The sequence below is a fragment of the Mirounga angustirostris genome, unplaced genomic scaffold, assembly GCF_029215605.1.
Source record: "Mirounga angustirostris isolate CCGP_5_RB_7025 unplaced genomic scaffold, mMirAng1.0.hap1 SCAF_5, whole genome shotgun sequence".
Taxonomy (NCBI): Eukaryota; Metazoa; Chordata; class Mammalia; order Carnivora; family Phocidae; genus Mirounga; species Mirounga angustirostris.
The window spans coordinates 163,302,220-163,329,507 of NW_026991713.1; the positions used below are offsets into that span (position 1 = coordinate 163,302,220).

The window sequence follows — 27,288 nt, forward strand, 5'->3', positions numbered from 1 at the left end:
CAATTTCTGGAAGAGGATCGACCTCCTAGTTAGCCCAGTTCCTTCAAGGCACTAGCCCCGTACCACGCACACTGTGAGACCCCAGGAAATGGAAACTTCAGGGCCTCAAAGGTGCCAAGAAAGGTCTGGGAGAGAAGCCTATTGGGTCTGTTCAGTGGTTGGCCCAGGTGGCCCTGAGGGGCCTTGAGTTTGCCCTTCCCCCCAAGGAGCTTGAGACCCCTGGGGAGCCAGTGGATACCAGGCCTCCTACTCACCCCCAACAGATTGTCCTCGCCCTTCGAGGCCTAAAATCTCCACTTCTGGTGCTCTATCTTATACTGGCTGCAAAGACTCTGAGGTTCTAAAAGCTGAAGACCTAAGAAGAGCAAAACAGGAAGCCTGCTCCGAAAATACTGGAGAACAGCATGTGAGCAAAGGGATTTTTTAGATGGTGAGCAGTCCAGGTGGGGCAGCCACAGGCCACCTGGGAACCCTGGCTCTGCCCCAGGAGTGGTAACCAAAGGTGAGGTGGTTCAAGTGACCAGAAAGTTCCAAGAAGGAACTTCATGAGGAAACACTCATGAGGCGAGTCCAAAGGGGCTAGGAAGGGCCTTGGCTTCTGCCCATCAGCATAGCCAAGGCCCTAATATACAACTAAAGGCTTTTATTGGGAAAGGAAAACTGAATGAAAAATGGCTCCCAAAATCCTCACTGCCTGAGGCAGCTGGGGCCTCCTCCAGAGAGTCCAGGAAAGAAGAGAACGTCAAACTGGGCCCTCGGCAGGCTCAGGTATAGAGGTCAAAGTCAATGCGTTTGGAGTTATAGAACTGTCCACCGGGAGGGTCCAGCTTCCGGCAATAAACACCATCTGCGAAGTAGCCTTCGTTCACCCAGGTCTGCAGTAAAAAAAGAGAGCAGAGCTAGGAAAGGTCTGATATGGGTGGGAGGACGGAGAGCAGCGGCAGAAGGAAGCAGGAAGGGGCTTACCTGCATCTGGGTGCTGGTGAAGGGCCCGTACAGCTCAGCATCTCCCGTGTTCTCCCACTTATATTCCCACATCACGTCCACCAGACCATCTCCTGGCAACTCTGCTTCTAAAACAACAGGCAAAGCCATCTGGGCCTCAAGTGCCCTGCCCCCTGCCCCCATCACCCCTCCTCTGCTTTCCAATCTTACCTCCCTTCTGGGTAGGGGTTGGGGTCTCCAGCTCCCCCTCTGCCACTTCCTCAGCAAACATGTCCAGAGAGGGTGGGGGTGTGGGCTCAGGGTGTCCCTGGGTCCGGGACCCCAACCCCTTCAGCCGCAGGGCTAACCGTTCTCTTGTCTCCTGATATACACCAAGGTTGCCCCGGGCCACCATCTGGTCAGCCAACCCAGAGAGCCGATCCAAGCGCTGGGGGGAACTAGGCCGCCCAGCCCCCTTGCTGCCCCCTTTGCCTCCTCCTCCTCCTCGGGCCCCCAGACGCCTCAGTGCCCCAGCGACTGTCTCTCTTGGCAAGAGCAGCTCCAGAAGGCCCTCCAGGAGAGCTTGGGCACTCATTGGTGTCTGGCCCAGGCTGTCCTCTTCCTCTGAGTCTGACGGCGGGCGCTGATCAGGTGGTCGCTCCCTGATCTTCACCTATGATATGAAAACAGGGGGGTGTTATCTCCAACAAACGGTGAGCAAGGCCCAAGCCCAGCACTTGCTGCCTCCAGGCTCCCAACCATGTCAACCCCTGGGCCACACCCAGTCAATGTTGTCCAGCCAGCTGTCTCGGATCTGAGCATCCCGGTTCAGGAAGTAGTTGCCATCGGCATCAAAGTGGCCCTCCTCCATCTCTTCCTGCAGGTTGAAGGGTGTGATCCGCACACCTCCCTCACTGGGGAGTGTGGCTGCTTCCTGACCTGCACCAAACACACAGGTGTCCCACGCTGAGCAAGCAAAAAGAGACAAAAGCCTTCCTTGCCCCACATCCCCTGAAGCCCTATCTGTTCCTCCAGCAGCCTCAGTTCTTGGGTTTAGCTCACCTTCCACATCCTCTGAGGCCAGGATGTCATATTTGCTGGACCCCTCATCATCATCATCCTCCTCATCGCTGTCCAAAGAGTGTTTGCCTTTGAAGCGGCTCCCAGGACCCCCTGCCGCCGTCACTGGATCCACCAGCTGTGAGGAGGAGCCAGCAAGTTGAGAGAGGCAGGTTACTGGTGATTCCTCAAAATACTTTAGGTAGGTTTTTCTCCAAAGCCTTCTCAGGCTGAAAATTCTCCAAACCCATTTCCCAGAGAACATGGAAAAGCTAGCCCTTTCTACGCGTTCTTTGTCCCCACGGGCTTTCTTTCTCTTCTAGCTTCTAGTTCCTTTTCCCTCCCCTCACTCCTCCCCACAATGCAGGAGTCTGGCCCCCTCACCTTCTTCTTGGGGACACTGATTTCATCCTCATCATCCTCATCTCCTACGCCTTGGAAGGTCACTTTCCTCTTTGGCATGACTGCACAGAGGGGCCTTCCCCAAGCTGAGCCGAGGTGAAAGGGTGCAGATTAAGGGAACTGGGCGAGGCTACTCACCGCCGAAGGGCCCCCAGCACAACAAATTATCACCTGGTACGCACTAGATCCAGCTTGGGAGGAGAGGGAGCACAGAATCAGGGGCCGAAAGGGAAGTTGGCGGCCAGGAGGCCCCCGGGACTTGGTTTGGTCCAAAAGAGTTGCTGGAGACAGGCCGGAGACGCGGACGCGCGGAAGGGCTTCCCACGGGCACCCCCCACCCTTGACGAAAGGAGACAGGCTCCCCCCACACGCACCACCCATTCCTGGCCCCCGCAGTCCTGGATGCGACGGGGCTCCCGGGCTGACACCCGCTCCTACACCCCAGCTCCCTCAGAGCCCGCGGAGCCCGGGCGGACCCAGGACCTGGCGTCCTGGCCGCCCCCCTCCTCCCCGCGCCGAACTCCCAACTCCGCGGGGTAAACCCCAACTGTCCCGGGCTAACTATACAAGTCAGAGTGGCGGCAGAACCGCGGGGATTCGAGGAGCCCCACCAGCGCGCGCTCACCTAAGGACCTACGGGAGGCTGAGGGGAAAGAAAAAGAGAGAGGCTTTCACCAGGGCTACGTCCGGGGCACCGGCCGCCATCACCCGGAAGAGAACTGCGGAAGGCGCCAGAGAAAGCCGGAAGTGGCTTCACTCGGGTTAGAGGACTAAGTGGAGAAACGGGCGGAAGTGCGCCGTGAGCGGGAAAGACCGCCCCGCCCTGCCCAGAGTGACGTGAGCAGCGTGGGGCGACAATGGCGAGAATAGGGGACGTATGAACGCTTAGACCCTGATCAGACGAGAAGGATGGCCGGATGCGGTTTCGACTCCCCCCTACAGCAGTTAGAGGCTCTGGGGAGAAAGTGGAGCGCACTCTACTTAAAGGGGCGCCCGGGACCATGATGGAGGACCAGAGTGGGACAGTGGGTTTCGGCCTGTTTCCCTTTCCAGGGTAGAGTCACCCTTCCCCAGGGTTGGCCAAGAGCTTTGCGCCCCTCACCATCTCCTTGGGAATCCTGCTTTTCCATTCAGCGTCCAGATGTGTCCTCTCCTACTCCTAGGTGCGGCCTTGCTCTTCTCCCTGAGCAGAGGCCGGGTTCCGATGGCCCCCCTGGAGGCCCCGGGTGGCTCTGGGAGCATTTGCCGAACCCAGCTCTCTTTAGGACCCGGGGGAAGTCATTTACCCCACGCCTATCCCTTGGGCGAGTTGCCGGTTTCTGAGGTGGGAAGAGCCATCACCGGAAAGGTGACGGTGATACCTGTGCCCGGTACCCTGGCCAGAAGTCTCTTGTGTCCTCATCTCAGGTAGGCCTGGAAAAGGGCAACGGTGCCTCTCTCGAACCACAGCCGCAGGCAAATAGGGGCCCAGGCCAGCGGCCCCTGCCCAGGGTCTGTAAACTGGCCCAAGGGGCAGAGCTGGAGGTGGGAGGTGTGGGTCCCAGTGCTGTGGGGACAAGACCGCTACCTCTTGAGGACAGTCTTAAATCCCACTGGGCTAGGACCAACCCTCCTCTCTCCTGCCCCCCAAGGTTTACTCCCCGCTTGGACTACCATGAAACTGCACCAAAAGTCCGTGCTCAGTTTCTTCCGTGGATGCAGAACACAGGCTCCAGACCGGGAGGGCATCTTGCTGAAGAAGGGAACCCGAAATACCAGCTATCAACGCCGCTGGTTCATCCTCCGGGGAAACCTCCTCTTCTACCTGGAGAACCAGGCGGACCACACCCCCCTGGGCCTCATTCTCTTGGAAAACTGCCAGGTGGAGCCGCGCCTTGGGGCCACAGAACCCTATGCCTTCACCATCCTGACCCCCAGGGCTGAGGGCACAGGTGGGCGGGCCTACAAGCTGGCGGCAGAAAACCAGGAAGAGCTGGGAGCCTGGCTGTGGGCGCTGGCTGGGGCGAGCTGGAGGCAGCTGGTGGTGCTACTGCCCCCCCTGGAGGCCCGGTACCGGGAGCTGTGCCAGGCAGCTGGCCAGGAGCCCAGCTCACCCCCAGAGGACTGCGGCTTCCTAGGCACCCTCAGTACCCCCTCCAGCTTCCAGGAGTTGCACGAGCACTTTGGGAAGGAGATCCGGGTGTTGCAGGTGGTACGTAGAAGGCCCCAGGCCAGTGCCAACGGAAGCAGCAGATCCCAGACAGAGGAGCAGCAGGAGCTCAACAGCTGTTGATGAGTGACTGAAAGATGGACCAAAGGCCAAGAGGTACCTACCTGCCAAGACCAGCCAACTGCCTCAGGAGACACCCAGATCCCGGCCTGCTCCATTGTTTCCCACCCCCTGCCCAGTCCTTATTCTAACCCCCATCATCAAATAACAAAGCAGGAGACAGGCCCAGGTACAACAGCAGGTTCTTTTCTGGTTCCTCAAAGCGCCGCACAGGGTGGGAGCAGAGAGAGAAGAGAATGTAAACATTGGGTTCCACCCCCTGGAGCTCAAGGGAAGACCCCTTCCCCAGATAGGGCCTGGAGGGGGAACAAGGTGAAAGGTGGGGACCCTGGTGGAGACAAAGCAGAAGCCTGAGAATACACAGGAAGGTGGGTGAAGAGGAAAGAGAGCAAGGAGGATGGCGGGTGGGAAGAGGTCCCGGGAACATGGCCTGTTCCAGTGCATGTCCCCTTAAATAAATGAGTGCAAGAACATTGTGGAAGGAGAACTAAAGGACAGAAGGTAGAGCAAACACCTCCACCCTGGACCCACCAGGTCCTCTGTACATAGTTACAACACAGAGATGTCCAGAGTAGAGCGAGGAGAGCCTCGGCCCCCAGGCACGAAGAGGGGGAGACCAGCAGAGCTGAAGAAGGGAAAAAGGAACCCAGCTCCACTCACGGATAAGGGGAGCAACTGGTGTAAGAATCTGAAAACTGCTGATTCCCATCGCCAAGTCACCCCTGAGGTGACAAAAGGCCAATCAGGACTGCACCTGGGAAGGACCCCAGAGGGAACTGGGGCAGGAGTGACAGAAACCCCAGCTGGGCCCAACTGGAGGTGAGGGGGCTCCAGATTTGTTCACGGCTACCCCGAGGAAAGGCAGCTGCCCCGTGCACTCACTGTCCCAGCTGTGTAGGGATCAGCAGCTGGCAAGGAGATGGGGAGCCAAACCGCTTTCCCCAGAAAGAGTGACGTGCCCAAGAAGCTTGGGGCAGCACCCCAAGCCGGGCCTGCTCTTGACTGAGGAAAAAAGAGGGAGGCCATGCAGTCCAGCCCCGAGATAGAGGTCAGAAGTAAGCATCCTGCCGGGCCTCAGATGCCGAGGACCTGTCCCCACCATCCTGGGGGCCTGGGGGCCCATCTGCCTTTCGACGCAGCGAGAGCTTCCTGCCTTGGGCCTTCTTTTCCTGCTTCTGCCGCTCTTTCTCCTGCTCTTTTTCCCACTTCTGCCGCTCCTTCTCCTGCTTTTCCCGTTCTTTCTCCTGTTTCTGCCGTTCCTTCTCACGTTCCTTTTCCTGTTTCTGCCGCTCCTTCTCCTGCTTTCGAGTCTCCTTGCTGGGACCCAGTGGGGTGCTGTTGCCAGTAGGTGAAGGAAGGGATGGATGCAGTCCCTCAGCGGTGACCACAGGCCCTGGGGCAGGCCCAGCGCTGGCCCTGCGGGCAGGAGGGGGTGGAGAGGGGGCCCCCCCGGCTGCCCGGGAACCTCGGCTCTTGAGGCCAGGGAGGCTAAGAAGGCTGGAGGAGGGGCCCAGGGGTGGCTGCTGCCGCCGCCGCTCCTCATGGATGGCCCGGGAGCCATGCAGTCGCCGAGAGGGCCGATACTGCAGCTCCCCCCGGGTTTCCCGCCACTTCTTGAGCTGGGCCGTGTTCTCTCGCTCAATCAGTGCTTCTGTCACCGGAAGGGTGGTCACCTAGACCGAGAAGGAACGGGGAGGGTGAAGGGGAGGGCGGGGACGCGCTGAAGCAGGTGCGGGCGGACTCAGGCCGCGGCCTACCTCATGCACCAGGAAGTCCTCCTGCATGCACTGCGGGGGCAGGTTGCGCAGCTGCTCCATGGTCTCGTACATGCCCTGGCAGGAGCGCAGCTTCTCCACCGAGCCCAGCGTGTGCCGCAGCAGCACCAGGGCCACCCGGAAGATGATCTTGACGCCTGAAGGACACGGAAAAGGCAGCACGGGAGATCAGGGCTGGGCTCTCAGCCCGTCCCATTTAGAAGGGACTCACGCGCCCTATCCCTGTCTTACTGCCATCCTCACGGATGAGGAAACGGAGGCCCCACGGAGGGAAATGAGCTGCCGTGGGTTTCAGGCTCCTGGGAGGGAGAGGAGGCTCCGGAATGATGGCAGAGCCAAGACCAGGCCCCAGTTTCTCCAGCCCCCGGACGGCGGACAGGGAAGCCTAGGCCTCAGACGTACCTTCGGCAGCAGGCCCCTCTCTGGCAGCCACCGTGGAAACCCCAGACCCCTCATGGCCTGAGTGGCTCCAGAAGTACCTTCACAGAAGAACATATCCCAGACGCGCAGCACTGACGCCCAGGGCAGGGTGCGGGCGAAGATGCACATGAACCACTCGGTCATGTAGAGCACGGGGTCAATGCGCTGCCGCCGCAGGTGACGGTGCGCCAGGGGGGAGGCCCGGCGCAGCAGCGCGAAAAAGATTTCTCCGTCCAGCTGAATGGCCTCCTGCAGGCGGGAGAGGCCGTGAGAGGAGGCCTACGGTGGCCCCCGTGGGGTAGCACTGTCCCTAGGAGGGGTCCTCACCTCAGTGGGAGAGGCCCAGAGCAGAGGGACAAAAGGGCAGCAGGTGGGGCAGGACAAGGCCCTCCCTGCAGCCTTGGGTGCACCCAGCCTTCAGACACTCACCAGCCCTGCACTGTAGTAACCGGGGAGGTACTTGTCGCAGATCTGCACCAGGCACCAGAAAGCTTGCTGAGGAGGGCAAGAACAAGGGGCGGGGGGACGGGACCTGAGAAACCGGGAGTAGAGTGCTCCCCCATCACCACCGTAGGCCAAGGTCCTCCCAGGCCTCCCCAGCCAGGACCAGGGTATGCTGACCTCAGCAGGCATGTGCATGAGCAGCACGGCGGCCACTGGGGCCTGGGCCTGGCAGTAGCCCTCATCGGGCCGGTAGATCGTGTAGGCCTTCAGGATTCGGTACAGGTCCTGTTGCCTGTGGGTATTGGGAAAGACCATGCGGGCAACCAGCGGAGGTGGGGGCTCTCTGCCCCAAACTAAGCCTGCTCCCCCCAACCAGCCCCAGTCCAGACCCCTCCCAGGTCCAGTTCCAGATTAACCTCAGAGCTTCCCCACCACACACCTCCACTGGCGTTCCTAGTGCTGCCCATCAAGGTGAAGCCAAAGACTCCGACCATAAGCAAAGCACTCCAGGCTTCAGCCTTCCACCCTTGCCTGCACACCCCACCTGCTCCTTACCCATTCCCCCGCACAGGCTGTGCTCTCTCTCCTTCATCTGCCACCATCCCATAGACCTTCAAAGTCACCTTCTTCGGGGAGCTTTCACTGCCCGCAGCATCAGCCCTCCTGTCGCACTGAATGCTTTCAGTACCTCAGAGCAGGGGCTCTCCCAGGGCAGGGCTCCCCTCATCTGCCTCACTGGATTGAATCAGGTCCCCGTCACCATGTCCAGTGGGCCCTGGTTCTTGGAAGCCTCAGTGAAGGCTTGGAAAGCCAGCTGTGCCTCAAACCTTTCTCTTGTCTCTGCATCTAAAAGAATAAAACCTCTGCCCTAGACCTGCTCCTCTTTCTTGAGGGCACCCCATCACCGTGTCTGGGAATCCCATTCAGTCAGCCCCACACTGGAAAAGAGAGCCCTACTTCACTCCCCGTGGCTGAAACCAAATCTTCTCAACACTACCTCTTGATTTTCATTCATATCTGTTCCTTCTCTCTGCCTCCACAGCCATTCCGTAGCTCAGACCTTCATTTCTTACCCAGAAAAAAAGTAAAAATGACCTCCTCTATCCCAAAATTCAGTCACTGAAGTGTGATCTTCATTTGTGCTTTATCTGCATACCTCCCTGCTATTTTTCACTTAATCTTTTTTCTCCACTTTGCAACAGCATCCATGAAATGACCGGTTGGATGCACTAGTTATTTTACCTAATACCTATTAAAATAAACATGTAATTCCCACAAGCTCCCATGCTTCATTCACCTACCTACCGGCATGTGTCCCTGCTTTCTCCCCTGTTGCTGTGGGTGAAATGTCTGTGGTCCTGGCCAAACACAGCCCTTCCACTTGGGCACTGCACTCCATCCACTCTTACCTACACGGGCCATCACCCCAGCAAGCCTCCCACCTCTCCTGCATCATCAGTTTTTCTCTCCCTACTAGATCATCCCCATTGGCATACCAACATCTGTTATTTCCTCTTGCTTAAAAAAAAAGTCTCTTGACCACCACCCCCCTTTCCCCTCCAAACACCATTTCTCTCCTTACCTACTCAGCAAAAACTTCAGGGTACAGACTCACTGTCATCAAGCTCTTTCCTCCCATTCTGCAGTCAGGCTTTAACCGACTGCCCCGTGCAAAACTGCCCTTATCAAGGTCACCAATGACTGCCACTGTGCTGAGTCCCGAGGTCAATCTGCAGACTTGACTTTACTTGACCCATCAGCAGTATTTCATACAGCTGGTCCTGAAACCCCTCTTTAATTTGCTTCCAGAAACCGCACTGCCCTGGTTTTCCTTCTACCTCTCCAGCTTCTGCTTCTAGTCTCCCTTGCTGGTTTGTTCTCATCTTTCCATTCTTGAAATGTTGGAGCAACACGGCTCAATCTTTGAGCTTCCTTTTGTATCTACACTTGCTGCTTTGATGATCTCATCCAGTCCCATAGGTGAGTCCCGTCTAGAGGCTGACAACTCTCAATCTCCAGCTTACCCTCACTTTAAACTTCTCCCCAAATTCCAGGCTTGCATATAGCGTACATTCAACTTACCTGACATCTCCATCTGGACATCCAGTTAGCATTTCAAACCTCATATTCCAAAACTGAGCTCCTGATGTACCCCTCTAACTTCTTTATCCCCATTTTGCCCATCCACATCAGTATATAACAATTCCATTTTTCTAGTTTCTCAGGCCCAAAACCTTTAGAGTCAGCCTTAATTGTGCTCACTCTCTCTCCCTCTCTCTCACACACTCCACATCTAATCTGTTGGCAGATCCTTTTGGCTCTACCTTCAGAATATACCCAGAACCCAACCACTTCTCCCCATAGTTCCATGGCTACCAATCTGGTCTATCTGTCATGGTCTCTCTCCTGGATCATGGAAATGGTCTCCTAAAGGGTCTCTCTGCTTCTGTCCTTGTCTCCTTATAGTCTATTCTCAGCACAGCAGCCAAGACGATCCTTTCAAAACACAAATCAGATCAGATCACTTGTAACCCCATCTCCGTTTGCATTCTCTATTCCCCTTTCTTGCTTTAAACTCCTCTTTCATATCATTTCACATGCAACATACTTTTTCCTTCTTTGTCTTATTTATGTATTGTCTATCCCCACTAAAATGGAATAAGCCCCGTAAGGGCAGGAGTTTTTGTCTCTTGTTAACTGCTGTCATCTGTGGCTAGACCAGTGCCTGGCAGATAGCAGGTGTTAAGTGTTTGCGGAAAAGATGAACCAACTGATGGAAAAAAGTCCACCTGAGAGCCACCTAATACCATCCTGCATGTTACGAAGGACTGATATATATACATCTTGGGGAAGCCTAGCAAACAGAACAAAAGCACAAGTGCCTGGGAACAGTTTTTAAGGGCCTTTGGTGATCTGGCCCTAAACTTGCTTCTCCAGCCTCAGCTCTACCCAATCGCACATCCCAGACAGAGCTTACATAAACCCCCGGCCAGGAAAACCCTGCCCCCTGCTCTGTTCCCATCTATCCTTCAAAACCCAGTTCAGATGCGATCTCTTCGATACGTCGTTGTGCCTCCTGCACCCCCTCCAGAAGCCCCCCAGCCCCAAGTCAGAATCTCCCTCCCAGGACACTTCCTTCAACATGGCTTGGCACTCAGTCCATGAAGGGCCGGCCCCTCTCCTAGAAGCCCTGGAGAGCAAGAACTGCTTTCTACCCAGCCCTGTATCCACCTGGAGCCTTCTACCAATGTTTGCTGACTGACCCACGCGGTCAGGCCATCTCACCCATGCCCCCCTCGAGCGGCAAACATCTCATGGAAAGGGAACTGGCGGTGCAGGTCCTTCTCAATCACATCCAGCCACTTGGGGTCCCCAGGCGCCCGTTCCAGCTCCTGCAGTGGGACAGCAGGGATTAGCTCAGGATCTGGAGGGGACTGATGATACCCTTCACACCACGTCACATCCCCATACCCTGGACACACCTCAAACTTGCCGGGGTTCTGCTCCAGGAGTTCCTTGCTATTGGACAGGTACTGCCAGGCCTTGGCTCTGAGGGAAGAGGGGATCCCCTTCCGGCAGCGCAGCTTCACCTAAGACAGAACGGCAGGCAGGGCAGCAGCTCCAGGGGCTGGCAGAGCCTCCAGGCTTTCCCCAGCAGTCCTCGGGCTTCCTGGCACACCCCTCACACATTCCACTGGCTTGACTCCACTGGACCTGGCTTGGCCTTCTATCTTTAAAGCTACTCCTCCCTCCAGGCCCAAGGACCACCTGCCCCAAGTGTGGCCTAGAGAGCAAATACTAACATGGCTTCCCTGGACCACATGAGCCCTCCCTGCCCCCTTCCCAACCTGTCCATCACCCTGCCCACCACTCAGCCTTCCAAACCTTCTGGAAACGCCGTGACAGCCACTTATCCCAGTTACTGAACATCTCCAGCCATTTGAGCTCCCGCTGCCGAGCCACATCTACAGGAATGGAGCTTTCTCTGCAGGATGAAGGGAGCATGGAAGGGGTCAGGAGTGGTAGTGTAAAACATGGATTGCTGGCGGAACTGAAGCAAGCCACCTCCCCAATTTCAAATGAGAGACTGTGAGCTACCAAATATCAGGACATCTGGCCGCTTAGCCATCCACAGTCTAGCTTACCACACTGAAATGACTCCTCTTTGGAAGGAATCTCTGTACAGATTGTGTTCTCATGTTGGATCTCTATACATGCTGGGTGTGTTGAAATCCTGCTTATGGCACATACAAATTTGGGGAGAGCGTACAGAATATTTAAAAACCACACTTTGCATTAGACCTGGGTCCAAGTTCTAGCTTTACCACTTACTCACTGTGTGACCTTGGGCAAGTCACTGAATTCCTCTGAGCCTCAATTTCCACATTTGTAAGATGCAGAGGTTATAGGAGAGAACAAACAGCAAGTGCTCAGTATTGGCAATTATTATCCATAAAAGAAAATACAGAACAAATATATTTCTCTGCCTCCTTAGAAGCAACTATCTGAGTCTCCTCCTATCAGACTCTTGAGATCTCCTGGGCCATCTGCAATCCCCTCTACCTCCTCCTCCCTGAAATCACCCTAGGTTCCCAAGCAAATGAAGTTTTCCTTGCACTGTTTGGTCACTGTTCTGTCACAGCCTCACACTCAAGATGCCCCCTTGAGTCTTCAAACAGTTACTTGTAGGAGCCAGTACTAGGAGGTGAGTGGAAGAAAGAGCTTGAGTTTCCAGACAGACCTGAGCTCAAATCCCAGTTCCATCCATTAGAAGTTGGGGAAACTTGGCAAGTAATAACCTGAGTCTCTTCCTCTTCTATAAAAAAGGGATGTCACCACCTACATCACAAAGTTATGAGAGGACTACCGAGAAACTATATAAAGGACTGGTAAATGGAAGGGCTCTTTAAATATTAGTTTCTTTTGTCTTAGAAGCCCCTTAAACACCTCTCATTAGTTTCTATCTAAGTCAGTACGAAACTCTACTAAGGATCAGGAAGAATAAGATAATATCTTTCCTGCCCTCAAGAAGGTCACAAGCTTGCAGGGGAGATAATTGCAATGTGGTATGGGAAATGCAATGATAAAAATGCACAGAAGAGGCACCGACTGGAGTAGGGGCAGTGGATATCGGAAAAGGCTTCCTGGAGGAGGAGATATCTGAGTTATAAGCCATGAAGGACTGAGTAGAACATACTAAGACAAGAAGGGGGAGAAAGGCATTCCTGGCAGGTGGGAAAGCCTGCGTAGCAAGGTGGAAAGACTACAATCCGTTCAACAGGACCACAGTACTAAGTACATGGTTAGGAGTGGTGAGAGAGAACACCAGAAAGGCTGGCAAAGCCAGATACCAAGGAGCCTATCTGCAGAATAAAGCACTTGGGACTTCATCCTGTGGCCAGTGGGGAGCCTCTACAAGCTTTTAAGGTAACATGTGCCCCAGTCAGTCTTGCCTCAGAAGTATATTCCTCCAGCACAGAAGATAGATTTTAGAGGGACAAAATTACAAAGCATAGAAATAGCAACCAGCACGGTGCCTGGCACACTAGAGGGGCTCACTAAAATCTAATTCAATCCAAGTTCCTTAGGGCAGCATGGTATTGAGAAAGCCTGTCACACAGATCCAGATGTGAGTGGGGCAATCACTCAACTGCTTCAATCCTGTTTCTTCACCTATAAATTGGGTACAATGCTTCCTCCGTGCATGGGAAAACACCAAGGTCAAACTTCAGTTGCCTTCCTAAGACCATGAATGTCGGTGCTCAATCAAAGGTTTTCTGGTTTTTGTTGGATTATAAAACATGCTTAGAATATCCTCCCAAGTGTTTCCCCCAACCCAGACAGGTGCCCCCAACCCCAACACGCACATACACAACTAAATCCTACATTTAGTCAGCATTTGGACCAGCCTCAGCTGGCTTCTGAGTGGGCAAAAAGATCCCTTCCCTAGGTGCTCACAAAATCCTGTGATGATCTCTAGGCTAAACCTTATATTGAAACCAACTCTTGAAGTATTTGTTTCTCCCTCCAGATGATGAGCGCCTTGAAACAACTATTTTATCCAGCACAGGATCTGGCACCTGGGTGCTCAGGTGATGCTGTAGGTTAAACTGACCAGCAGGTTAAAGAGGTACAGGAACAATGAGCAGGATCCAGAGAGAGGGAAGGAAGAAGTCAGAGGCAATCACACCCCTACATCAGGAGTGACTCAGGCCCCTGGAGGGAACTAGGAAAGAGTAAGCCGGGCTGGGGAGTTGAGGAAATGGGGAAGAGGCCTCCTCCAACCCTTTCCTTCAGTAAGAACACAAGACTGCCCTTCTGTTTTGCAGGGGAGCCTTGCCTTCAGGGTCTCCCCTCCATCAACCAGACTTCCCCATCTCACTGCCCCATCAGACCTAGGGCTATGGGGGAAGGGAAACGCCTGCATCCCTCCCAGACTCCTTCCCCCTCAGGGACCAAAGATCTCTACCAGAACCCCTGCCCAGCCAGCCTTCCAGAATATCTGGCCCACAGCTGGAGTTTCACATCAAGGACCTGGGACGACCTTAGGTATCATGTCATTCAACCTTTCACTTTATGGAGAAGGAAACTGAGGCACAGAAATAGGGAAGACACTAGCTCAAGGGCACACAACACACTAAAAGCAAAGCTCAGACCCAGAACTGACACCCGGTCTGAAACCCTAACAGGCAAGTGCCACCAAAACCTCAGGATGCTCTAGGCATGATAGGGATCACCAAGTATCTCACTCCTGCTGGAGCCATTCCCCTGGAGCCTCGGCTGCCAGAGTCTGGGCAAGATGTATCATTTCCTCCTCCCCAACCTCTGCTTCCCTGAAGCAGTCCCACTGGGTGCCCACTGGGTACTCACAGACTGCCCGAATACTGGCTGCCCCCAAGGAAGCCATACTTGTCCGTCTTGCGCAGGGCCAGCCCATTTATCTCCGAGTCTGAGCCCATGGAGCTCACATCATCTGCCAAGGACTCCAAGGTCCCAGACATGAGGCTTACGGAGTCCAAGTAGCTCAGAGTGTCCGGGGCCTGCCCTCGAGGCCCAGAGATGCCGGGTCCCAGGCTGGACGTGGAGCCTAGGTCCTGAGAATTTTCAGCAGGCTCCGGGGCTGGGGTGACCGTCACGACAGCTACGAGAGCCTCACATGTCCCTGAAGGCCCTGGGCCAGGCCCTGAGGGGTCCTCTAGAGCCTGTGCAGTTGATGCTGATGTTGCTGCTGCAGCTCCATGTCCACTTGTCACCTGTCCTGCTGTCACTGCTGCAACCCGCGCAGTCACTCCTGAGGCAACTGTGGTTCCCGGCTTGGGGGCAAGCGGGGGTTTGGCGGTCAGAGCCCCAGGAGCCGTTCTGGAAGGGGTCCTGGTGGGGGTCCCGGTGGGGGTACCTGGTCCAGGGGTGGGGGAGGCTCTAGCCTCCTCCGTCTTCGGAGAGTCTGCCCCCGGGCCCAAAGCCATGGACATCTCGGCTCCTGCCACTGCCGCGGGCACCAGGGGTTCTGAGCCAGCGGAGACCTGCGCCCTCGCGGCTTCGGATGAGGCCTCCAGCGTCAGCACCACCACTGTGCTGCTCGAGACGGTCGGGGCCGGGGCCGGGGCCGAGGTCTGGGTGGGCCCCGGTACCCAGGCGGGCTGCGCCTCCCCGGGGACCACCAGGGTGACCGGGGCCGAAGTGGCCGTGGTCACTGGCGGCCCCGGAGCCACCACCACGACGGGTCCGGCCCGGGAGCCGCGGGGCGGCGGCGAGGGGGCCGCGGGGGCGCCATGACGGCGCGGCGGGGCCACCAGGGGCGCCGGGCCCGTCTCCATGGCCGCGGGCCTCCCCTCACATCCCCCCGCCGGGGCGGCCGCAGAAGGCGCCGCCCCTCAGGCCGCTCCGCGCCGCCCGCCAAGGAAGGGGAAAGGCTAAGGGCGCGGCCCGGCGCGCGTCGGGGACGGGGGCGGCGCGCGGGCCGCCGCCCGGCGCGCGGAGGCGTGGCAGGGGTCCCGGGGCGCCAGGCGCGGGGGTCCCGCTCGCGCCCTCTCACCCCTTGCGCTCTCTCACCGCCTCCCCCTCCCTCCTGCTTCAGGCGAGCGGCCGCCCTCGCGCCTGCGCACATGCCCCAGTGCCGGCTAAGCGGCCAGCGTTTCAGCGTTTCACGCCTGCGCGCGGGCAGTCCCATCGCGCTCCTTTTTTTTCTCCCGCCTTGTCAGAGTGTTTGGACGAATAATAGGAGAGAGGGAACTGGGTTTCTGCCAATCGTTGGAAGGGTGGGTGGGGTTGGAGGTGGGAAGGGGCTGGGTAATTTGGAAAGAGGAAATGGAGAAGGCGGAGGGCTATAAGACCAATGAGGGGGTGAGTGAAGGCAGGAGGAGGTGGAACGAAAGAGATAACTAATAGAAAAGCGGGAAGCTGAACCTCCTGGCCAGTAAAAATGGCTGGGGAGTGAATGACCGCGGAAGAAGGCGGGTGCTGCGCGAGAAGAGGCGAGCCTGGCCAATGGAAACAGTAAAAAGGGAGCCAATGAAAAAGGGGAGTAGGCGGAGGTCAAGTTGACAGACAGTGGTGTCCCTTTGGGCGGTGACAGACAGCCTCCGCAGTCAATAGGAAATGCTGAGGAATTCTTTAGGTCTCCCAAGAAGGTCAAGAAAGAATGACAGCTGGGCGGGGGGGGGGGGGGGGGGGGAGGGGCCGCGGGCCAGAATTGCTATTAATTTGCATTGTCAGCCAATGAGCGTATTCCCACACTTTAGCGACAGGAAGGGAGATAGACGGCTGTCTCAGCCAATGGCAGCATCCAAAGGGTAGGGGAGCTGCCAGCAGGCGGTGCCAGCCCAGGGATATCGGTGACAACCGGAGACAAGCGCAGGAGGGGGTGACAGTTGGGGACAGCGCCGAGAGGGGGCGGGGGCCAGGGACATTAGAGCAGTCCTTAGCCAATAAGAGCGCCGCGCTGCTTTGCTTGAGTCCTTTTAGGGCTGCCATTCCCTCTCTCTCTCTCTCTCTCTCTTAAGTAGGCTCCACAGCCAAGGTGGGGCTTGAACTCACGACCCTGAGATGGAGAGCCGCATGCCCCACCGACTAAGCCAGCCAAGGGCCCCCTGGGCTCCCCTTCTCCATCCAGAGCCGCCTCACTCTGGTGGTCTGTAAGACCCCACCACAGATCCAGTGCCCTGATCAAGTACTCTCAACCTCCACTCTGTCTCTAATTTTCATTCCGACCCGCAACCAACCTCAACACTCAAAAACCCGACGACTATTACCAGAGCCCCCAAATCCTCTAAGTGACCCATCTCCCTGGATCCTCCATTTCCTATGGGAATCCCAAGCCCTAAGTCCTTCTCAACACCTCCCCTCCCCCATCTATCTCATCTCCTCCCCAGAATCCAGGCTCTAATTCCTTGGACCTCATCCTCTGAGTGCCCCCCCCATTCTAGTGGGTATCCTAGACCCCAAACCATGAATTCCCAGTAACATGAACTCCCATATCTGTGTTCTTATTCTTTGGGGGATCCAGGACCTGTCCCATCAACTCCTCTCCCATCACTGCCACACCTCTCTGTACTCCTCATTTTCTGCTAAGAAAGCAGACCCCAATCTCATGAGCCCCCAGGCTACCATAGATCACAAACACAAAGCCCTGACTTTAGGAGTCCCATCTCTCTCTGACCCCCATCCCTTTGAGCCTCAGGGTTAGAGGGCCCCAACTTCCATACAGAATCCACCATCCTGAAATTTCAGTCAGGCCTAGCTCCCAATGTCCCAGGTCCTCCTTGGTTTCTGAGTTCTCTTAGGCTACTCGTTCCCAGCTCAGACCCAGATCCTGTGTATTCCCAGTCAGTGTCTGAGTTAGATACACAGCTCCTGATCTCCTTCTCCTCAATTTCCCCACTTTCCATTTGACCCCAGCTACCTGAGCACTTTCCCCCTTGCCCTCTTTGGAGTTTTTGTCCCCTCCCAGAACCCCGGATTAAGTGGGCTCCTCCCTGGGCCTAGACCCCCATGGTAACCGTATAAGGTGAGGCAGCTGTCCATTGAGGCAGGGAGGGGCCAGTGTAGGAGGCCAAGGGCAGCTGCTAAGTTTAGGGTGGCTCCTTCTCTCTTCTTAGAGACAACAGGTGGCTGGGCCCCAGTGCCCAGAAAAGAAAATGTCTTAGAGGCATTGGCATGAGACTGGAGGAGGGCAAAGGGAAGAGTCACCTTCCTCAGGACATCGGGTCCTAGAGGGAGCAAGAGAAGGAGGAGATGTGTGTCCTTGCCAACCTTGGCCTCCTGGGGCTTCCTCAGCCACTATTTCCCTAGGAGAGGGTACCTCAAAGTCACATAGTCAGCCAAACTGGTTCTTGCCCAGAATGAAGAAAGGAGCCACTGGCCATCCCAGCCACCGGGAGGAGGTGACCAACTAGCTTCCCTCTTGGTATTTGGACCCCCCTCCTCTGAGTTCCAACTTTCACAATAGGATCCAAAGAAATGATTATGGACTCACATTAGATTATGTTCTCCTGTTTCAAACTTTTCCAAGGCTCCCAAGGTCTCAATCCTCAGCCTGGCATGGAAGACCCTCCAATTTCTGGTCTCCAGCCTGCACCCTCTGCTCCAGCCCCATCACCATTCTGACAACCTGATTTTTCACTTCTCCAGGCCTTTGTCCATCTGTGCTCTATGCTTAGCTTGTCTGCCCCTCCACTTTCACCTGACTTACTTTTCCTGGCCTTCATAAAGTCATCCCCATAGTCCCACACAGGGCTGCTATGCTCTACTTTTGTGCTTCTAATCAGCTGTTATGACATTTTCTGCCTTTATCCTGTCTCCAGAGCTAGGCTGTAAGTCCACCAAGGCAAGGCATAAATATTAATTGTAATGCTTATATTTCACTAAACTGTTTCCAAATAGTGTTCATATCCACAAGTTCTGTGGGATGGGGAAAACAAGGCCCAGGGAGTTAAAGCACAAAGTGCAAGATCACAGAGCAGGCTTTCTGCTCCAGGCTGTCTAGCCTCTTTCTTTCTTTTTTTTTTTTTTTTAAAGATTTTATTATTTATTTGACAGAGAGAACACAAGCATAGGGGGAGAGGGGAAGAAGCAGGCTCCCCGCCGAGCAAGGAGCCCGATGTGGGACTCGATCCCAGGACCCTGGGATCATGACCTGGGCCAAAGGCAGCCGCTTAACCAACTGAGCCACCCAGGCGTCCCTAGCCTCTTTCTACCTGGTCATTCTATGCTTGGCATCTTTTCTTGAAACATCCTCCCTGCCCCCACCAAAGGGGTCGTAGAAGACCTTCTTGATTCTTCAGCTTCTCAGACAGCTGTCTCCCTTTCGACTCTGCCACTACCCCCACAAACATACATATACTTGACTGTGAACTCCACAATGGGAGTGGGGGACTATGCTTGCCAGGGGGCACCCATGAGGCAGAGCCCAGTGCCTGGCATACTGTAAGTGCTCAATAATTTTACTGGCCTTAAATCTGGAGGGGCGCCTGGCTGGCTCAGTTGGTAGAGCATGCAACTCTTGATTTCTGGGTTGTAAGTTTGAGCCCCACGTTGGGTGTAGAGATTACTTAAAAATAAAAAATCTTAAAAAAAATACAAATAAATAAAAACATAAAAATGTTAATTTCAAAATAAGGAATGTTTTTAAAATAAATAATAAATCTGGACCCACCCCACTCAGGGGTACAGGGGCCTGGTTTATCTTTCTCCCAGTACAATGCCTCAGTTTGGGTCCTCTCTGAACTCTGGCACATTCGAGCCCCCTTTTGGGAAAGAGAACATCCCTTCCTGCCCAGGTCCTAGTGAGACATGCATCCCAAGACCCACTCCCTCCTCCCTCCCTGGGCTCCAGCTGCTGCCGGCCTCCAAGAAAGGAGGGGCCCTGAGCCGGGCTATTTTGGTATCTGGGGTGGGCACCCACAGGGCTAAGGTTACCCTGGTATGTTGAGGGCTCCCTGGGGCAGGACTATATAACCCCAGAGGGACCGCCACAGGCTGACTCTGCTCCTTTCCAGCCAGAGCCACTGCCTTGCCCCCAGGAGACTGAAGACATGGTGAGTAAGAATCCCCCAGCCCCTACCCAGGTCCCTCAGACCTCAAGGCAGCCTCACTTTTTAAAAGAAAGTACCTGATTCCCAGTCCAGTAAGAGGAAACAGATGAATCTTCCCTTTCTTGGCATTGCTAATGAGGAGCGTACAGAACGATGGCCTAAATGACCCAACCCAGTCTGCCCAGACTCCACTCACAGGAGACCCATCCCTCTCAAAGCATGCTCCATACCTTCCTGCACTCCCTCTTCCTAAAACCCTCTGGGACCAATCAGGCAAGGATTCCAACTCCCATTTTATAAATGGGACAGCTGAGGTTCAGACAGGGTGAATGAGTAGATCAGGGTCACACAGCAAGTCTGGGACTCAGAGGAGGCAAGCTCAGGGCACTGAGAAGGGGACTCGACTTGTTCAGTAGAATGGAGGGTAGGAATTTGGGGATGCAACCAAAGCAAGTCCCTTCAGCAAAGAGCTCATAAGGAGGGGAAAGCCTAGAACCAGAAGAGTTGCTTTAGAAAAATGACTCAAAGAACCCTGAATCTAATCCATTGCCTCCAGAGAAGAGGAGGGATTGGCCCATGGACCCCTTTACCCATCCCTCAACTCCCAGGCACCCAAGAAGGCCAAGAGAAGGGCAGTGGCAGAGGGCGGAAGCTCCAACGTCTTCTCCATGTTTGACCAGACTCAGATCCAGGAGTTCAAGGAGGTGAGTAAGGGGAGAAGGGAGACTGAAGACTAACCAAAGGCCCCCCCCTGCCGCCCCTCCCCCCCAACACCCCCTCCCTGGAATGTGCACCTGTTTGGGGGGAGGGGAAGGGCTTAGAACTCGTTGCTCCCCTCCCCATTTGGCATGCAAGAGAACAGCTGGCCGGGGGCCAGAATCTGATCTGCCTGGGGTAGGGATGCTGAAGCCTGGCCATGGGGGAACTAACCCCCCCCCACCCCTGCCTTCCACAGGCCTTCACGGTAATCGACCAGAACCGTGATGGCATTATCGACAAGGAAGATCTGCGGGACACCTTCGCAGCCATGGGTGAGCCCCTTATCCCACCCATAAAGATTCAAGGCTACAGAGTCCTGGGAATTCAGAAGCCTTGGGTTTCAGCCCTGCCGGCTCCACCCTGGGCCTCAGTCCACCCAGACGAAAATGGGTGGGATGGTCTGAATTTATGGGAAGGATCAACCCTTGGCCACAGGACCCCACTCCAGCTTTCCCCACCCTGCTCCAGGGCGCCTCAATGTGAAGAATGAGGAGCTAGATGCCATGATGAAGGAAGCCAGTGGTCCCATCAACTTCACCGTCTTCCTGACCATGTTTGGAGAGAAGCTCAAAGGTGAATGAAGTGTCCTGAGTCTAAGCCCCCAGCTGCCCCTCCCCAGACCTTTCAGAGACAGACCCTTCAGGGACCCTTTAGCTTCATGTGCCTTCTGATCCTCCAGGTGCTGACCCTGAGGACGTGATCACTGGAGCCTTCAAGGTCCTGGACCCTGAGGGGAAGGGCACCATCAAGAAACAGTTGTAAGTGACCCTCTCCAGCTGCTCACACAGAGAAAGCCTCCTTAAATTCTTTTTTTTTTTTTTAAAGATTTTATTTATGGGAGGGCGGGGTGCAGAGGGAGAGGGAGAAGCAGCGACCAGACAACCAGAAGAAGAGAAGGGCTCAATCCCAGAACCCCGGGATCATGACCTGGGCCAAAGGCAGCTGCTTAGCTGACAACCCAGGTGTCCAGGCCTCCTTAAATTTTTAGCAAAGGTTAGGTATTAAGGGAGGGGATAAGGGAAAAATTAGCACTGTGGAAATGGGCTATAGGATTACATTTTCACAGCACATATGGGAAGGGAAGAGCAAAAGCAGTGAGGCCAGACTGATTGGGAGACCAGAGAGGGATCTAGAGTGACTTGGGTTTTCAAGTTGATACTAGGAATGGCAACCAGGATGAGGTGGGAGGGAGTGGAAAGGAACCACGAAGCCCAATCTCAACTCCCCATATGTCACCTCTCTCCAGCCTGGAGGAGCTGCTTACCACGCAGTGTGACCGCTTCTCCCAGGAAGAGGTGAGCGGGGGTGGGGGTGGGGTGGGGTGTGTGTGTGTGTGTGTGTGTGTGTGTGTGTGTGTGTGTGTGTCCGGGAGAAGCAGAGGGAGGGGGAAGGGGAGCATACGGAACCGGTAGGAGACGCCCCTGAATCTTTCCCCAGATCAGGAACATGTGGGCAGCCTTCCCCCCCGACGTGGGAGGCAACGTAGACTACAAGAACATCTGCTACGTCATCACGCATGGCGATGCCAAGGACCAGGAGTAGGGGACCCACCCTCTTAGGCCTCTGCTGGTCAACGCCTTGCTGCCAGTCCGACCCCCCACCAGACTCTAATAAAACTAAATTGGTCGTTGTTTCTTAGCGGCGGCGCCTTCGGTGCGTTTGTGGGAGAGGAACTCAGGTGGGGCGCGGGGCTGAAACACAGCCCGGCACGAAGCCAGCGCCCAACAAATGAATGAGTAATTAGTGGCTGGGAGGTCTGGGTGGGGCGGTTTCGTTCCACCAGCTACACCCGCCACTTACTCCCGCCGGGAAAGGAAGACTCGCGTGGCCTCGGGGAAACTGTTTTTTATTATTATTATTATTTAAGATTTACCCATTTATTTATTTGAGACAGCGAGCGCGCGAGCAACGGGAGGTTCAGAGGGAGGGGGAGAGAGAGAAAATGTCTAGCCGACTCCCCACTGAACAGGGAGCCCAAGGCCGCTAAATCCCAGACCCTGAGATCATGACCTGAGCCGAAATCAAGAGTCCCACACTTTAACCGACTGAGCCACCCAGGAGCCCTGACACTGTTTTTTTTGTTTGTTTGTTTGTTTTTAAGATTTTATTTATTTATTTGACAGAGAGAGACACAGCGAGAGAGGGAACACAAGCAGGGGGAGTGGGAGAGGGAGAAGCAGGCTCCCCGCAGAGCAGGGAGCCCGATGCAGGACTCGATCCCAGGACCCTGGGATCATGACCTGAGCCGAAGGCAGTCGCTTAACCAACTGAGCCACCCAGGCGCCCCCTGACACTGTTTTTATTGAAGTCACAGCTTGGGTGAAGAGCGGCGGGGGTGGGGGCCAGGGGCGGGGCTGGAAGCTGGGGCGGGGCCGGGTGGGGGCGGGGCCAGAGGCGGGGCCACAGATTTGGGATTGGGAGAACCTGTTAGCCGGTGAGCCCCCCCTGCGGGGGCGGGCCTCTCAGGCTGGGGCTCCAGGATTGGATAGGAGGCCGACTGAAGGCGGAGCCGAGGTAAAGGAGGGCGATGCGGGGTCCTCAGAGTGCGTCCTACTGCTCTCCCTGAGTCTGGCTCTGCTGCATCTGGGCCTGCATCTTCTCCAGCATCTCTTGCATGCGGCGCAGCTGTGCGGGGCAAGATTGTAGGCGTGGGATCGGGGAGGCCAGAGAGGGACTTCGAAGAGCACTTGGGGCCTTGGGGGGAGGAGGGGGAGCGAGGTACTTGCTCACCTCTTCATCTTTCTCGCGGATCAACTTCTCGGTCTCGGCCAGAGGCAGCATGGGCAGCGGGATCTCTGTGGCGCTCTGGCGGGAGAGCTTACTAGGGGGCATGGGAAAAGGGGCAGGGAATCAAGGGCGGGACCCTCCGTTGTGGGTCGCAGAAGCGGGGCAGGGCGTGGGGCGACGTTGGGGTCTAGGAGGCAGGGCCATATGTCCTTTCAATGCCGTAAGCAAAGTGGGTGGGGGGAGATTCTGGAAGAGTCGTCTGGATGGTGAAGGTCGGGTCCGGGACAGTGAGGCCGGGCCTTGGGAGCCCCTGGGACTCAGGTCGGGCTCTCACCTACGGCTGGCTCGATCACGAGCCCCAGGCCGGGCCAGGCTCTGTAGGCAGCGGGCTCGGTAGCCCTCGTAGAGCAGATCGTGGGTCACCTCCTTCAGGTCCTGCAGGTGTGTTTGCACCAGCATCCGTCTCAGGTTCAGGAAGTCGCAGTGATGTGGGTTCTCCACTGAGGGGCGGACCGGCGAGCGTCAGGGAGCTTCGGGTCCAGCCCTACTGGCCGGGTCCAGTCGGCCCGGAGTCCTGCCCCGGCTCTAGGTGAGGGTCTGCAGTCCAAGGACCCCTCTTTTGGCCCTTAGGACCCCCGGGACGAGAGATCGCCCCAACTTCATATATTGGGTGCGGTTGACTCAGAGGCATTCTGGGCTCCCTGTTGGCCTCAGAACGCATGCCCACCTTACTCACCCTCCACGGTACCCCAAGAGTAGCGGCGTCCCCTCACGGGTCGTGTCCCACCGTCCCTCACGACCTCGCAGGAGCCAACGACTGCGAAAGGGATGCTTTCCTGGAGGGCAGGAGTCAGAGGTCACCGTTGGACCCCCCTGGGCAGAAACCTCATTGTCAGCCTCCACCTCCTCATCCGCCTCCCCCGCTTCTTTGCCCCTTCCTCCTTTGCCTCTGCACCTTCATCTCTGCATCCTGCCTCTTGAAGTCTTCATCCTCATCAGAGTCACAGTCGGGGAACTGGTAGATGTTGATCTCCTCCTCTTTCAACTGGTCCCGGATCTGGGAGCAGACATGCACAGGCGGTGAGAAACAGAGGCTGTGCCTAGCAGACACTGCATGGCTGGACACTGAGATACAGGTTCCAGGTGGTCAGAGACAGAGAGGAAGACATGAAAGACAGAGATGGTAACATACAGGATGCCCCAAACCAAAATCTCAGAGGGGCGCCTGGCTGGCTCAGTCAGTAGAGCATGTGACTCTTGATCTTGGGGTTGTGAGTTTGAGCCCCACAGTGGGTGTAGAGATTGCTTAAAATCTTGGGGCGCCTGGGTGGCTCAGTGTGGGTTAAGCATCCAACTTGATTTTAGCTCACGTCTTGATCTCAGGGTTGTGAGTTCAAGCCCCTGTGTTGGACTCCGCGCTGCGCGTGGAGCCTACTTAAAAAATAAATAAAAATTTAAAAATAAATAATCTTAAAAAAAAAACCCTCAGACGATGAGAGATATAGATGGTGAAAAAGAGACAAAGACACCCTAACAGGGACGACTGAGGCCTGGAAAGATTGTAAAATGAAGCAGACACCAGAGGCCCAGGAGAGAGAGGCCTAAGCATAAACAGTGGGAGAGGCCTCTGAAGTCACGAGGTGGGTCAACATCCTGGGGCTGGAGGGATATCAAGAGTCATCATGCCTTTGTTGCAGCTCTCAGACAGGCCTCAGCCAAGCATCCAGTCCAGGGATTCTATTCTGGGCCTCCGGAGACATGGCTCCTTTCAGCCAGCTTACTACCCACCTTCCTCAGAAACTTTCTCCCACAATGTCTCTTGACACATTATACTTCCAAAAGGCGATCCCAAGATCAAAGAAGTCAAAGCTGAGTTCAGGTTTGATAATGACTTCTGGCTTCACATAGGACCAAAGATCAGAGGTCACCAGACATACCTTCTGCTTGAGGGCCTGGGTTTCCTTAGGCATCAGGGCATCTGCTTTGCCAATGACTGGGATGATGTTGACCTTTTCGTGCACTGCCCGGAGGAAGGCCACATCTAGGGGCCGGAGCCTGCACAGAGTGATTGGTCAGGGCTCAGCCTTAGGCCACAGAAACCCTCCCTCTCCCTCCCCAAATACCCCAACCCCCCAGGGTGTCCCCAGACCCTCGGCCAAAGGGTGAGATGAAATAGAGGCAGCAGTGGACACGGGAATCCTGAATGTTCTTCCGGTTCAGGCCACTCTCATCCCTCAGATACTGCTCAAATTGCTCCTCGATGAAGTGCACCACAGGCAGCCAGCTGGGGTGTGGGGCAAGAGAGTAGGTCAGAGGTGAGGGGCCACAGGGCAGGGAAGGGGCCAAGGTTAGCCAGGACTGTGGGGGTAGGAACTAGCTTCTTGGGGTCCAACCAAAGACATCAAAGGAGATTGGCGGGGTTTAGGTCAGATGTCAGGAAGCACAGGGCACTCTGGGCCACATGGCCACCAGAAACAGGCCCCACCTTCTGGGGAGGGCAGGGGCAGAGCAGACCAGCCCTGGAACTGACCCCTCAGTCTTCATAGAGTAGCCACATTGGGAAGCTTAGTCCCCGCTCCTTCCCCTGCTCCTCACCAGTCTGAGCAATCCACGGAGTCCCCAAAGCCAGGTGTGTCCACCAGGGTCAGCTTCACCTTAATACCCCCCTCCTCGATCTCCACGCCCCGGCGCTCAATGGTCAGCGTTTGTGTCAAGCGAGCTGTGGGGATGGGGAGAGGTCAGGGAGCTGGGTAGGGGTCTGAGCCAGGACTGATTTCCTTTCTCAGAATCACAGTTACCCCCACTCATTTTTCAGGGGAGTCTCAGAGAAAAGCAGTGAGCCACCCAAGTCCCCCAGAAAGTCAGGGGAGACCCAGATGAAAAGAAAGAGAGTGCAGCCTGGGGATGGGAGAGACAGAGTCCCTGGAGAGGTCAGGAGGGTCTTACCACTGGCTTCTGGCAGTTGCCGGTCCTCATAGAGATTGGTGAGAAACAGGCTGTTGATGAGGGTGGATTTTCCCAGGCCTGACTCCCCTGTAGGCAGGACAGACCCACCTGGTCAGGTGAGGAGACAGCCAGGGTATCTGGAGGAAGCCTCCCCCAACCAGTCCCCTGTCCAAAACCCATCGGACCTGCCACCATGAGTGTGAAGTCAAAGCCCTTCTTGACGGACTTGCGGTGCAGCTGGTTGGGGAGGGCGGCGAAACCCACATACTCCTTGTCCTGTTGGTGGGGGACAGTGTGAGGCTGCTGGGAGCGGCGGGCTGGGCCCCCAGGATAACCTGACCTTGTGGGCGAGGAGAAGTCAGCCTGCTGTGGGTTGACCTGAACCTGGCTACTCTGGGGGTTGGGGGCTGAGGGCAGAGATGTCTGTATTCTGGGGCAGAAGGACTCACCATGGCCCTGCTAGCTGTCGCTGCACCTGCTGTCTCTCCCCACTTCCTCTGGTGGGGCAGGAAGTTGGTGTGGCAAATAAGGGGGCGGGCAATGTAGGAAGCTGAGATGCTCGAACTGGTGGGGAAACCCAAGACCAAGAATACCTGGAGTTCTCATTTCCTGGAGCCCTTTGGCTATCCCCCCCATGGGAAGCTTCAATACCTCAGTTCTCTGCACACCCTTATTCCATGCCCCCACTGTAGCCCCATCACCCGGGTAGATGGGGTGTAGGCAGAGAGGAAGGAAGCAGATTGGCGTCTCTAGCAAGTGAGACGAAGGCTTTGACTGGGATGGTTAAAAAAAAAAAGTTCCCAGGGTCTAAGTGGACCAAAAATCATAACAGGATTAGGGGTGGAAGGGGCCATTAATTTTCCTTACCAGCTCATGCAACTGATTCTTTTTCTTTTTTTTCATGCAATTGATTCCTTTTTTTTTTTTTTTAAGATTTTATTTATTCATTTGGGGGAGAGAGAGAGAGAGAGAGAGCATTTGGCACATGAGTAGGGGAGGAGGGGGAAAACGGGGAGGGGGGAAAGGAGAGGGACAGAGGGAGAGAGAGGAGCAGACTCCCAGCTGAGCAGGGAGCTCACCTTGGGGCTTGATCCCAGGACCCTAAGATCATGACCTGAGCTAAAGGCAGACACTTAACCACTGAGCCACCCAGGCACTACTTCATGCAATTGATTCTTGAAAGGACTTCAAGTCTTTGGACATCACTGCCAGAGAGACCTTCCTTTAGAATCCTGGCCAAGGCAGTCCCCTGCTCTAGCCCCTTCAGGGACTTCCCAGTAACTTCAGAATTAAGTCTGAGCTCTGGCCTGGCAGCCAGAGCCTTCCACATCTGGCCTCATCACCCATCCCTCACTCCTCCTTGGAGAATGCCCACATCCTTCACTCTGCCCACATTGAGCTTTTTATTTTTTTTAAGATTTTACTTATTTATTTATCTTTTTATTCGACAGAGAGAGACACAGCGAGAGAGGGAACACAAGCAGGGGGAGTGGGAAAGGGAGAAGCAGGCTTCCCGCCGAGCAGGGAGCCC

At 55.7% G+C, this 27,288-nt stretch overlaps 5 protein-coding genes across 9 annotated transcripts in view; 2 read left to right on the forward strand and 3 right to left on the reverse strand.

The window, feature by feature from the left end:
• Nucleotides 1-572: 572 nt before the first annotated feature.
• Nucleotides 573-3,616, reverse strand: CD2BP2 (CD2 cytoplasmic tail binding protein 2). Of its 3 annotated transcripts, none has more exons than XM_045875317.3 (7): nucleotides 3,011-3,149; nucleotides 2,368-2,471; nucleotides 1,987-2,122; nucleotides 1,706-1,863; nucleotides 1,156-1,597; nucleotides 967-1,073; nucleotides 573-875 (listed from the first exon to the last, which is right to left on the reverse strand). In XM_045875317.3, exons 2-7 carry the CDS (start codon nucleotides 2,443-2,445, stop codon nucleotides 765-767), a joined length of 1,032 nt encoding a protein of 343 aa, XP_045731273.1. In that variant the 5' UTR covers nucleotides 2,446-2,471; nucleotides 3,011-3,149; the 3' UTR covers nucleotides 573-764. The 3 variants fall into 3 exon arrangements, with proteins under 3 accessions (XP_045731273.1, XP_045731274.1, XP_064449039.1); XM_045875318.3 differs by having other exon boundaries at nucleotides 2,368-2,576; nucleotides 3,011-3,143; XM_064592969.1 differs by lacking the exons at nucleotides 2,368-2,471; nucleotides 3,011-3,149 and adding an exon at nucleotides 3,488-3,616.
• A 423-nt stretch (nucleotides 3,617-4,039) lies between these two features.
• On the forward strand, nucleotides 4,040-4,657 carry LOC123844627 (sesquipedalian-1-like). Its single transcript, XM_045875319.2, has one exon. The coding sequence runs from the start codon at nucleotides 4,040-4,042 to the stop codon at nucleotides 4,655-4,657; it is 618 nt and encodes a 205-aa protein (XP_045731275.1).
• A 162-nt stretch (nucleotides 4,658-4,819) lies between these two features.
• TBC1D10B (TBC1 domain family member 10B) lies at nucleotides 4,820-15,418 on the reverse strand. The gene is made up of 9 exons (XM_045875314.3): nucleotides 14,164-15,418; nucleotides 11,179-11,278; nucleotides 10,776-10,883; nucleotides 10,579-10,685; nucleotides 7,471-7,585; nucleotides 7,279-7,344; nucleotides 6,909-7,098; nucleotides 6,412-6,566; nucleotides 4,820-6,327 (listed from the first exon to the last, which is right to left on the reverse strand). The coding sequence occupies exons 1-9, from the start codon at nucleotides 15,108-15,110 to the stop codon at nucleotides 5,704-5,706; spliced, it is 2,412 nt and encodes an 803-aa protein (XP_045731270.1). The 5' UTR covers nucleotides 15,111-15,418; the 3' UTR covers nucleotides 4,820-5,703.
• Nucleotides 15,419-19,220: 3,802 nt separating this feature from the next.
• On the forward strand, nucleotides 19,221-21,722 carry MYL11 (myosin light chain 11). Its single transcript, XM_045875320.2, has 7 exons — nucleotides 19,221-19,328; nucleotides 19,934-20,029; nucleotides 20,281-20,356; nucleotides 20,553-20,657; nucleotides 20,764-20,842; nucleotides 21,331-21,379; nucleotides 21,522-21,722. Exons 1-7 carry the CDS (start codon nucleotides 19,326-19,328, stop codon nucleotides 21,624-21,626), a joined length of 513 nt encoding a protein of 170 aa, XP_045731276.1. The 5' UTR covers nucleotides 19,221-19,325; the 3' UTR covers nucleotides 21,627-21,722.
• Nucleotides 21,723-22,158: 436 nt separating this feature from the next.
• The window catches only part of SEPTIN1 (septin 1), a 33,236-nt gene continuing 28,106 nt past the window's right edge, over nucleotides 22,159-27,288 (reverse strand). For 2 of the 3 annotated variants that reach the window (XM_064592981.1, XM_045875322.3), the window contains 10 exons: nucleotides 25,943-26,033; nucleotides 25,758-25,844; nucleotides 25,407-25,530; nucleotides 24,961-25,095; nucleotides 24,749-24,866; nucleotides 23,767-23,868; nucleotides 23,548-23,647; nucleotides 23,146-23,311; nucleotides 22,815-22,905; nucleotides 22,159-22,709 (listed from right to left, as the gene is read on the reverse strand). In XM_064592981.1, the coding sequence (XP_064449051.1) occupies nucleotides 22,635-22,709; nucleotides 22,815-22,905; nucleotides 23,146-23,311; nucleotides 23,548-23,647; nucleotides 23,767-23,868; nucleotides 24,749-24,866; nucleotides 24,961-25,095; nucleotides 25,407-25,530; nucleotides 25,758-25,844; nucleotides 25,943-25,952 (1,008 nt within the window). In that variant the 5' untranslated portion in view covers nucleotides 25,953-26,033 and the 3' untranslated portion in view covers nucleotides 22,159-22,634. Of the gene's footprint in view, nucleotides 22,710-22,814; nucleotides 22,906-23,145; nucleotides 23,312-23,547; nucleotides 23,648-23,766; nucleotides 23,869-24,748; nucleotides 24,867-24,960; nucleotides 25,096-25,406; nucleotides 25,531-25,757; nucleotides 25,845-25,942; nucleotides 26,034-26,206; nucleotides 26,717-27,288 lie in introns of those variants that run through there. The other variant, XM_045875323.3, reaches the window with a different exon arrangement.